General features: G+C 40.5%; 1 protein-coding gene across 8 annotated transcripts in view; it reads right to left on the reverse strand.

Annotated features, from left to right (window-relative positions):
- Positions 1 to 12290, reverse strand: part of MBNL2 (muscleblind like splicing regulator 2) — a 161103-nt gene that overhangs the window by 35163 nt on the left and 113650 nt on the right. For 4 of the 8 annotated variants that reach the window (XM_041731158.1, XM_041731161.1, XM_041731157.1 and 1 more), the window contains exons 4-6: positions 9807 to 10007; positions 6804 to 7067; positions 419 to 472 (exon numbers count right to left, since the gene is read on the reverse strand). In XM_041731158.1, coding sequence (XP_041587092.1) covers positions 419 to 472; positions 6804 to 7067; positions 9807 to 10007 — 519 coding nt within the window. The remainder of the gene's footprint in view (positions 1 to 418; positions 473 to 6803; positions 7068 to 9806; positions 10008 to 12290) is intronic. The other 4 variants (XM_041731162.1, XM_041731160.1, XM_041731164.1 and 1 more) reach the window with 1 other exon arrangement.

Here is a 12290-nt window from a genome sequence, read left to right on the forward strand (position 1 = left end):
CAAGCAACACCAAAAATAAATAAATAATTAAAAATAAAAAAAAAAATAGGCTCCAGCTTTTAAAATGAGTTAAATTATTCTAACGGGGGAAAGAAGCGTTTGTGTTATTATTAATACCTATTCTCTTCATTAACTAAACGGCAATTTCTTGGATTTAAAGGTTAATAAGAATTATAATGAGCACTTTCCGAGGCAAGAAGTTTAAATTTGCTTCACTTTTTTGGAAAAGGTATTAAAATTTGTTAGGATTAATTTATTTCACATATTACGTATGAAAATGAGATGGCTAAACACCTTATCGGATTTTCTCCATTCATTAATAATAATGATTGTTTGCAACCAATTTTACAAGTAATACAAATCTCAGATGGTTCTCTGAAAAGCTACATGCAAAGCGAAAGGTGAAAGGTCAAAGTACCAGGTCTACAGATGCTTCGAGAGGTCGCTTCATTGCTTTGGCAGTCGACTGAGTCTTTTAATAACAGGCAGCGAGCACATGATGGCAGTGGGCCAATGGGATTCAAGCGAATTAACATACAGGTAAACAGCAAGCAGAGGTGCATCATGGGAACGGCATTGCATTGTGGATAGGTGAGAAGGAAAAAAATATTCTGAATGCAATATACAACGTACAAAACACTAGGCATGCACAACAACAAAAATGTTCTCTAAAGAAATGAATATTACACCTTAAATTAGTATCGAAGCAAAAATGCATCTACTATACCTTAGTTAAAAGCATATAAGAGAGTAAAATATAGATGTTTGAAATTCAGGAAAGTTAATTAAAACAGCAGCTTGCATACACACCATCAGCATTTTTTATATTGCTTCAGAAAAAAAATGCAGAACTTTCAAGGGCCGTAGGGCTGAAGAACTTCTGATAAGTTAGTTTTCGAATGTAAAATAACGAATGCACTAAGTATAAGATCCAAGGCAAAAAAACAATTATATATATACATATATATATAATCTTTGACTTTTATAAAAAGTAATTTTTTAGTAAAGATCTAGCCTAACAAAATGAAGTGGCAAACTGAGACAAAAAATTCAGGCAAAAAAAATATTCAAACACAAGATTACTGAAGCAAAACTGTTTGGGTTTGGATCTTAATTTTTTGTCTGAATCATGTGGATAATTGTCTCAATTCTTCTCTTCAGTCTGCTAGTGTGAAACTGGTAATGCGGGATCAGGTTCCAAACTTAAGAAGTTTTGAATTTGAATAGTAAGATTCTCAAATTTCCCACACTCAGTCCATTGTTCTGTTTCTAAAGACTAACTTATCATCCATTCTATGTCTTCCACTACATTTGAAATTATAATTCAATTTATCTCAAACAACTTACCGGGTTATGCTAAGAAAATACCCTTTAAAAAGGTATTTAGTATTCTCAGCTATCAGAGTAATTTATATTTTTAATAATTCTGTGTGTACTTTTCGTTATAATCAATGACCAACCCAGTTAATGAGAAGTGGAATTCTCTCCTAGAATGAGTAAAACAGCTAAAAATAGCAAACAGCTAAAAAATAAAAAATAGCAAAGGACTGCTTGAAATATTAGATGTAAAATAATATTTTTAACTTATAACCATACTTTGGGGCAGATAGTCTCATTTAAACAGCTGAAATAATAACAAATATTGATTGATTTAGGCCGCAATGAGAAAATTTTCCTAATCCTTAATAATTGCTCTAAAAGATGGAAAATTTCTATGATGGAATTCTGTGAAAAAAAAAAAAAAACAAAACAAAACAAAGGAATAACTCCAATGCAAATAAAAAATGAAATACCCCTTTTCTATGTGTAGCACAATAGGTAAATCCCCAAGGTTTGTATAATCAACACAAAATGTGATATTCTAAAGTTCTGATAGAACTTCGGCATTTGAAATAAAATGGGCTAAGTACTAAACTCTCAAAATGGGAAAAAATTAAGATATTTTCCTTTGCAAATAAAGGGTTTTTCATCATCATTTGATGATTCAGGATCAAAGGTATAGAGATGACAGGTGGTCAAGTAAAGATGGGGGGGTGGGTAGAAATAAAGTAGGTAGGGAAAGGATTAAAGGCAGAGAAGAGATTTAGAATGACCAGGAGAGCAATGTTTTGGAAGGCAGTCTTGATAGAGGCCATCAAATAATACAAAATCAGTGTTCTGAAAGTAGAACTCCAACATTTTTAAAACCCAGAGAGTTCCACAACAAGAAAGTATCTTTGTGCTGAATATTCTTCCTTCAGATAGATAGAAGGCCCCCATTATGTAACTTCCATGACACCACGTTACTTTAAAATCTTTGGTTGCCGTAGAGTTTTTAGATTGCAAAATTAATGCATTTCTTTAAGTTTAAATATCTGTGCCAACTACATAAGACTGCGTAGCCTGTTCTCCCAGAGTACACGGAGAACACAAACCCAGAATCATTTTGGCCTCAACCTTCTGGACTCAGTTCTTGTCACCCTTCCAGTCTTTGGGAGTTCCAGAGCAAATCTACTGTTGGGTTGATTTTGTCTGCTGCGCTAACTGGAAGAGTGATTATGTCTCCAAAGGCTGGTCCTTATGAACAAAATTTCAATTTAACAAAGCAACATTTAATGAACTCTCCAAGTAGAAAAGGAAATATTAAATATTTCTCCCTAGGATCATCATCACCTGGAAGGTTAATATTCTTTTTTTTTTTTTTCTGATCTTAGACTGATGAAACTCAGCATCCATAGAAATTAGAATAATCTAGGAACTGAAGAAACTGAGAGCTCTCAAATATGCTGGACGGCAAGAGCATCTCCTTTTTTCCCCACTGCATGCTGTGGGTTATCTTTACTAGATGCAGCTGTCATGTCTTTTCAAGGAAACACTAAGGTTTTGGAGGGTTGAGCATACCTATAAGTATCTTGCACGCCTCATGCTTTGAGGCACATGTGTAGAATGTATTTTTTAAAAAATCTGTGTGGATTAATAATCATATTATAATATGAGCTTGTAGTATACAGATATTTTGTTTTAGAGGATACAATTGCCGACATATGTTTAGTTACATTGAAAGGTCTTCAGGCCCAGACTAGACCTTAGAGATTACGGGGCCTGGTGGGTCTTGGGAGTTTCCTTAGGCATCTAAGCAGAGAAAGAGGTTCTCTTTATTTGAGCGTTTACTCTATGTTCGACACTTGGCATCCATTCTTGCTGGCCTCACCAACATTTTGGATCCTCTGCACTCTCTGGGCCCACCTGCAGGTTTGTGTACATCCGGCCAGGTTTTCTTTTCTCTGGATCAAAGAACAATCCAACTGCAAGTCAAGGCGTGCAAACCAAGTGCCCATGCCAGGCATTACGGGCAAGGACCAAAAATCTGAGAAGTCAGAAAAACCGGACAACAATAATCAGAGCTGCCATTTTAATCTGGAATAAAGGGACGTGGACAAATAGGATGGAATTCAAAGTTCCTTTATGTTTTTTCTTGGACAACTGAAACTTATCAAGCTGATGGCAGCTGGTCCTGTTTCCTTTTACAAAACAGGAATCTCCTGTGTAGCCCCATTTTGTAGTGTGTAAAGAAAGATTGCTCGCTTGAAGATCAGATACCCTTTGTGTGAAAATTACCAAAGAGAAGCTCTGTCTGGCTTATTTTCACATTAAAAAAAATCTGGTGAGGATGATGCTCACATTTTAAGATGTATTGTAAAAGAATCAGGCTCTAAAAGAAATAAATGTCTCCTTTTCTGGAATCAAAGCTTTAAGTGCATTTTCAGGGTCCAATTAGTCAAAAGAAGAGGAAATCCCTGGACAATAATACAAATTGCACTACAGAAATTCTTTGTGTTGGGATATGGAACCCAGGTGAATGGAATACTGATATCTTCTGACTGCAACCATCACTCCCATTTGTTCTTTTAAATAAGGAAATAAAATAAGAGGTTTTTTTTTTGTTCAGTGTACTGAGTAATCTTGCCACTAGAGTAAGAATACTTTGACTTTATCCAACTGCATCTAGGCTGGTTCAAATAAGCCTCTCACTTCAACTAAAAAGACATGACAGATTCAATAATTTTCATGTCATTGTCAGAAAGAAGCTGGCTTTTGTTCTGAAACTGTATTCCTTTGGGTTGTCTTTGACGATGTTGCAAGATTCCCTGAAATATCAGAACTCCAAATTTGGGCACAGTATAACAATCCAGGGAACTATGGTAACTAAATATACTGACATCCACTGTAATAACCTCTACGCATCTTGATGGGTATGATGTGAAAATGAGCAGAAGGGCACGTGGCAGGGCATACAGAGGAGTACAGTCTTGATTTATTTTTATTGTTTTTAAAGATTTCATTTACTTATTTGAGAGAGAGGGAGATAGAGTGAGTGTGTGCACAGAGTGAGAGGGAGAAGCAGACTCCTGCTGAGCAGGGAGCCCAATGAGGGGCTGGGTCCCAGGACTCCTGGATCATGACCTGAGCCAAAGGCAGATGCTGAACCATCTGAGCCACTAAGTGCCCCCACAGTCTTGATTTTAAAATTCCTCTTAAGGAATGAGGTGTTTGTGTCAGTGGCCATTTTTTCTCTTATCCCTATCAACCCAGGTCACCCACCATGGACATATACCATGTGCATTGTTCCTCGATGACTGAGGTACATATTGATCATGGATGTTAGAGTTGGCACTTCTCATAAACAGGCAGATCCAATCAAAGCTCAGATAAATTCAGGGCTCAGGTCGCAGGTCACGATTAGTACCAGTGGTTTGTTGTGTCATCAGGTATTTGAGGTGTAGGGGCTAATTTTTTTCATACTCCCAGGACCTCATCTCATACCCCCATGGCCAGAGATGGCTATTGTGACCTAGGCTGAGCCAATCATAGCGTGCTATTATTCTAACCATGAGGAGAGCCACCAGAATGACCTTTAATTATTTAGTTTGCTTGTTTCTTGTAGAATTAGAACCAATGTAGAAGATGCTGTTTTCTCTCTTGTCAAAAGACATAAGAATGTGTATCCAAAGATGTTCAGATTCATGGTCAATGTTGCATTGGAGAACCTAGTCTTAGAAGATAGAGCTGATATGCCAAGAGAAGCAGAAAAGAGAAAAACAACAGAGCCCTACTGGTTTTTCAGTTTCTGAATCCGGACACCCCTACCATCTTTTGGACTTCTTTTCCCTTTGGAGGGCACCACACGAAGTCCAAATTTTTAATATAAACCATTTCCGTTGGGTTTTTGTCTCTTGTAGCCAGAATCCTGACTAGCGTTGGGGGATATCCTTGGTACCCAGGTATGATGGGTACCTGGGTACCTGGGTTTCCATGCCAGTGCAATGGAAAAAATGTGTGCTCCATACCTAACGATCAACACACCAGTTAGGGCAAGAAAACCTGCTTAATTTCTGTATGCCATCTAGCAAGTGTGCCTGATGCATGGCATGCATTACATGTTTTGAATGAATCAGTAAACGAATGAATGGATGAATGCACAGTGTCTTCTATATATTATAACAGGTTTCTGATAAGCCAGAGATCTCATGTTAAAACAAATTAATTAGCAATTTCTACGACCTAGTGTGATGGTTCTCAAACTGTGCTGCACGTGGGAATCCCAGGAGAGCTTCCAAAAAAGGCCACTGCCCCGGCCACACCCAGACCAATTAAATAAGAAATTTTGGAGGAAGGGGGCTGACTTTGGAACCTTTTGAGACCCTTCAGGTAATTCCAAAATACAGCCAAGTTTGAGAAACCAGGGTTGTAGGCAGGTGCTTGTGGACTGTTAATGTGCATACATAACACCTGAGGATATTTTAAAATCAGAATTCTGGGGATCCCTGGGTGGCGCAGCGGTTTAGCGCCTGCCTTTGGCCCAGGGCGCGATCCTGGAGACCCGGGATCCAGTCCCACATGGGGCTCCCGGTGCATGGAGCCTGCTTCTCCCTCTGCCTGTGTCTCTGCCTCTCTCTCTCTCTCTCTGTGACTATCATACATTTAAAAAAAAAAAAAAAGAATTCTGATCGCCAAGGTCTGGGGTGGGGGCCTGAGAGTCTGGAGCTGTAAACAGGCTCCCCAGGGATAAGGCAGAAGAGGAGGGAGAGGAGCAAGAGGAGGAGGAGCAGCAGGAGGATGGAGGAGGAGAGGAGGGGGAGGAGGAGCAAGAGCAGGAAGAGGAGTAGGGGGAGGCGGCGGCAGGTGGTCTCTAAGGGACACTGCAGTGACTCAGGGGCTTCGGGCTGGGTTACAGCCCCCCCTCCCCGGTTTAAAGCACCGGGCAGGACAGCTCCGCTTTCATCCGTTTCACGGCTTGATGTTGTGCACACAAGTTCATTTAGAGGGAGAAAGCTGGAAGGAGGGTGGGAGGAGCAGGGGTGGGGAGGAACGGGTCCCCGGCCGGCTGCCTGTTGCCAGCCTCTGAGCTTGGGCGCTGCGCCCCGAGGCGCCCTGCCCGGGGTCTCAGCAGCAGGGCTCGGCTGCATTTATTGCCCCCGCCTGGGCGCGGGTGCGCCGGGCTCCCGGTGGACAGCTCGGAGGAGGAGGCGGAGGAGGGGGAGGAGGAGCGGCCCGCGCCGGGCTCCCCGCAGGGGCGAGGGGCGGGGGGGGGGTGTCCCTGCGCCTCAGGGATTTACCTGTTGTGCTGCAGAAGGGAAGGAGGGGGGGGAACCAAACCGAACCAAACAAAACGGGGCGAACGACAACAGAACTTAGGCAGCGGAGCAGCAGGAGTGCAGCCTTCCCTAGGTCCCGACTGTGGGGCAGCGTCTGGATCCCGCGGGGCGCCCGCGGCTCCCCGGGCCCGGGCGGAGGAAGGTGCGCGGCGGGCGCGCCCCACTTACCATGACTGTGGCCGCGGCCGCGGCTGCCTGGGCGGCCACCGCCGCTTGGTTGGCTTGGTGCTGCGCAGCTTTGATTTTGGCCTGCAAGTGTGCAGGAGGGTGAAAATATTTGCATTTCTCCCTCATGCAACGCCCCTTTATGTAATCCATACAAACGGTTACGGTGTTGTCGTTCGTGTCGATCATGGTGCTGTCCGCGGGGTGTGCAAAGCGGCAGTCGGTCTCCCCCCGGGCGCAGTTCCCTCGCTGGAACTCCCTGCATACCTAGGACACGGGAGAAGAAGAGCGGACGATGCACGAGAAGGCCTCCGCAGGCGCAGCCCTGTAGGCTAATGCAAAACCAGAGAGGGATAAGCGCTTTTCCCTTCTTGTCGCGGTGGCTTTGGGGCCGTTTCCATAAAGATGTGATATTGTCCAGAACTCAACCAGAATCCCTGGCAAGCTGATGTGAGCTCTGCTGCGCCCTCTTTTCTGGAGTGAGAGTCTGTGTTGAGAAGACTAAGTCAAAGTCTGCAGTGGAGCTGACATGAAAATCAGCAAAGCCTCCCTTTATCTGTGGCTGGTGTGCATATCCCTGTATCTGCTTCAGATACAACAACGAGGACGCGATCTATGTGCATATGAACCTATATACAAGTACATAATTTGGACATCTAAATGCAAATCCAGATTGTCTCCTCCCCTGACAACTCTGGGATGCCGTAAGTTTTGTTTTTTGTTTTTGTTTGTTTGTTTGTTTTGCACGGAGGGATGGTATCATCACAGATCAGGCCTCCAGGGCGTAGCTGTACAACTCCAGAAAGAATTGGGGGAAATAAACTTGTTCCTCCTCGTTGGAGGATGGGAAGCGGGTGGGGTGAATCTGAACACTCCTGTTTTCCCCTAGGACCCCTCACTCCACAAAGATAACTTATGCTTAGTATGTTAAGTCAGAACTACTACATCTAAGGCATTGAAACTTGCATTTCAGGTCACTATATTATTACTTATGACAGCACAGACAGAAAGATAAAAAGGAGAGAAATATGGGAAGAGATAGAGAGAAATAAGTGGAGGGAAGTGGAAATGGAGTTTGAAGTGCCGATGTGTTGCCGTTGCTTTTTTAGTCCTTAGTTATCCTTAAGCCTGGAGTAACTAGAATGCTCCATCCTCTAAGAATTCTGGTGGATCAAAAGTTTACTATATAAAGAAAATTTAAAGAGTATTCTTAATTCTGCCCTGAATATCAATAACATAAGATGACATGAATAATATATAGATATAATACTTATATCATTAGCAGGGCAGAATTACTAGTAAAATTGTAAGTTATTTTCCTTTGAAGCTCTAATTTCAAAGTCAATATATTTAAGTGGTGCCGGGCATCCCAACCATCAGTGATGTTCCATGAACGGTCACTGAAGTGACAGTCAAGCCTTGTGAAAGTCAAAGGAGCTTGCAAAATAGTTTCACTGACCAGTGGCCAAGAGGGTTTGAAGGATAAACAGATAAGTCACAAAATTGCTTGTCGTTTCCTCCTGTTTTTGGATATAAGCCAGTATTCCATCTTTAGTTTGTAAAATGTACAAAATAAAAATTACTCAGACGTTCCCATCAATTCTGAGTAAGCCTTCCTCTCTAAATGGAATCCTCTGGTCTGAGACTACATCAGAGGTGCAGACCAGCCATCAAGCATTTACCAAGGGTCTCTGTGTGCTGCCGACTTCATTCCTGGTTTGAAATGAGCTGGAAGCTGCCCTGTTGAAGTCTCTGTAAATTATTTTTCAATATCTACTAGTCCTGTTGGGGAGGACGATTTGTTCCCAACTCAGCTTGATTTAATTTGTTTTCTAAACCAGACACTCAAAAACTGAACACTAAAGCTCCATGGGTCCAGCAGGTGGAGCCCCAAACACTTTCCCCGGACCAGAAAAGGTCTGTTCTACATTCACATGGGCAGGCTGTTAGGCTATAACTGTTAGATTCTATAGTCGTTTCATTTTGGGATCCATATACTCCAGATTGAAGCTGATATTAGGTAGCAACATTTTATTGCCTTCAATATTTATCAGGTAAACATTTTTATAAATTTTTTATTGGGTAAATATTTAAACAAATGCACATTGAAAGGATATTCTCCAGTGATCCAACATAAAGCACAGTGTACATCCTGACCATACATACATCACCTAACAACTTTAATGGGTAATGGAATTAAAGGAGATCATTGAAAAAGCTATCAGAATCTTTACACACCTGTATAAAATGCTCTATTAAATATCACAGGATATAGTAGTTAAGATAAATCCTTTAATTCTGATTAAAGAGAAATGTTACCCCGTCAGGGTTGGCTTGACTCATGACTTATGAATTATGTTCTGTAAATATATGAGTGTGTTTTCTTGACTTTTATAGAACATTTGAACTTAAGTTAAATAAAATATGTTCACTGATAAATAATTTGCCCAGCTTCCAGTTCCCCTGTTTGTCAACAATACTATCAGGGCTGATATTCTGGAACATACCAACATAACCATTCTAGTTCTTAAAATATTGAAATATGATCATACCAAGTGGTCAATAGTCAGTTCTACTTAACTCCTACCCCTGTCCCAAAGTGTCCCCCATTGCCCTGACTGCTGGGCTTATCACTTGTTCATTCTCAGACCTTTCCAAGATCCATCAAAGGTTAACGCCGAGCACAGTGGAAGGACTCCAGGAGCCATGACTGATTCGTAGTTCTACTGGTTGTTAAATATTTTGCCCCTGAACATACATTCCCCGCGGGTGAATTTTGTTTGTACTAAGCTAATTTTTTTCCTACAGACTAATTTCCTTTATACTTTGCCTTAAATTGAAACCATAGAATTACAAATGCATGGCTTTTAGATGAAGTGTATGTGTGTGTGCGTGTGTGTGCATGGCTGTTTTGCAAGACTGAATTAATATCTTACAAGTGCTCACTTACAAATAATTACACTTCTACCGCAAATGCATCTCAAACCACAAATATAATTGAAGTACCTCCAGTTTGTCAGTCCTGAGAAGTTTCTGAGTTGCAGTTGAGCCCGGGACAGTGACGGGTGGACTTCCGGGAACAAGAACAGGTGTGGTGGGTAGAATTTCCGTTGGGACTAACCCAACTCCAGGGGTGACAGGTGCTAAGTAAGGAGCAAAGCTAATCGCCGTATTTGTCCCTATGGCGGGACCTACAGGAAAAGTGGGCTGTTAAGGGAAAACAACACAGGACAAAGATTTCTTTAGAATGAAACTTTAAAAAATCACCAGCAAGTGTCATTTGAGCAAAACTCACTCATTATTGATAAGATTCTTTGTGTCAGTTGCATAAATCACTATCTGTGAAAGTTCATTAAATTTCCGTTTTGTTTTGCTTAATAAAAATGAAATCCATATAGATCATCTCTTCCTAAACCCATACCTAAAACCATGTGAGAATGTCATAGAAACCTGATTACAGCAAGCAGGTGAGACTTTTATTTCGATGAAGGTGTTCTCAAGAAAAGAAGATAATAATTGTCAATGTAATTGCTCATCATTCCAAACACTGAATGTTAGTAAGAGAGTAAAACCTATGGAATACTGACTCATCATCTTGGATCTCTCCTCCGTGGATCTCAAAAGGAGATGAATAAAGAAAAATCTTGAAAAGCGCCTGATTTTCCAGTTGATCGAGTTTTTATGTTCTCAGAAAGCAGGGATTATTTGGGCCTATATTTGCTCAGACTCCCCAGCATGTTCCATTCTCATAGTCTGTCATTGGCATGCATGTGCCCATGTTCATAGGCAATGTTCATAGAGACCTGCTATTTCATGTCCAGCACAACCATTTCTAGATCCAACCCCTTCCTAAGAGGTTAGATGGAAGAGCATAAACTTTTCAATTGTCCAATTTTTCAACTGGTCATTAAAAGTTGCTTTGGTTTCCTAGGTCAAAATCAATGCGGCAGTGATAACGGCATACTGTACCTTACTTAAACTTCTCTATTGCTACACTCCTTGTCCGTGGATAAGAAGAAATATACAAGGGGCTTGATGGGATGATTATTTTTAAAAACCTCACCTAAAAATACACCTCTCAGAAAGGAAAGAATATAAGAGAATAATAAACTCTGCCTCACTTTTCTAGGACCAACGTTAAACATTTAAGATGCAAAAATAAATAAATAAATAAATTTAAGATGCTAAAGATTTTTCTTAGAATAAATTTTACACTGAACTGTATCCAAACAGTTTTTGTTGGTTGGTCTATTTTTTAAGTTATTAGGAGATTTTTAATTTCTTTATTTTTTAGGGCAGGTTGCAGATATTTGCCATCACACGTCAATGCAATTTTCTAATACCGAACCATGCTATTGGTCATATCACACTACTGCTCTATTTATACATTGTGAGTAACATTCTTGTTTTCTGTTTATGGCTCTGAATGAGTTGTTGAACATATGGGATAAATAACAATCTATGTTTATTAAACAAATTTTTTGTTGACAGCAATAATGGAAAAACATCTCTTATGAACGCTCATGTTAGAAAACAGTGAAATATTGATAGTCTGTGCTGGGAGTGCTCAGGGAGTCTGGAAGTCTTTACCAAAATCGCTGGGGGCTGCAAGAGGTGATTCTAATGGTCTGCGAGTGCTGCTGTAGCCCTCCCACGAGAGGATCTTAGATCTTTATGGCTCAGACATAAAATTCACTTTGGGACAGAGTTGAAACATGAGGTCTCAACATGGGAAATAGATGAAAATTAGGATTTTTCTTCTCCAAAATTTTATACGTGTATGTTTTCCATTTTCAACCCATTTGAGCCATAATTACAGAAAGGTGTAGTTTTCAGGAACTATAGCTTTCATGAGTTAGTGCTATTGAACAAAAGCCAAGTGATTTAAATGGTATGACTATATAATGTCAAATTAAAAAAAAAATCAACCCCAAAAGGTCATAAATCACACAGTAGTGATTCAAAAACCTAGCTATATCAGAAATGCCTGTGGGGAATTTCTTAAATAGAGATATGGCCAGACTCAACAGGTCTAAATAGGGGCCTTGAAATTTGCATTGAAAAAAATTTACTACATGATTTGATGTGTGGCCCAGTTTGGGGACCACTGTCATAGATGAAGAGTGAAAATAAGTATTAAAGCTTCTTTGTACTAAATGTGTAATTTAACCCAGAGACCAATTATCAAAGTAAACATTGAGAGAAAAGAACCCTCCCCCACACCCCCAGTTTTGACTTCCTGTAGCAGGATATTCCCAACCCTCCCTCCTGTGGATCATTTGAAGCCAGGGTCAGTGTGGTGACATAAATACAGCTTGTACCTTGACCATCAATGGGATGTCAGAACCTCAAAACTCATTTCCTGAAACCTTTTTACATAACAACAAATCTATTACAATTAGGAAGATTGTGCTTTCCAAAATGAAAGTTACTTGTTCATCTAATTTAATGATCTAAAATGAATGTTGCAGTTTGTTTTACTAACGATAA

This window comes from Vulpes lagopus, chromosome 16 (assembly GCF_018345385.1).
Source record: "Vulpes lagopus strain Blue_001 chromosome 16, ASM1834538v1, whole genome shotgun sequence".
In the NCBI taxonomy this organism is placed as follows: Eukaryota; Metazoa; Chordata; class Mammalia; order Carnivora; family Canidae; genus Vulpes; species Vulpes lagopus.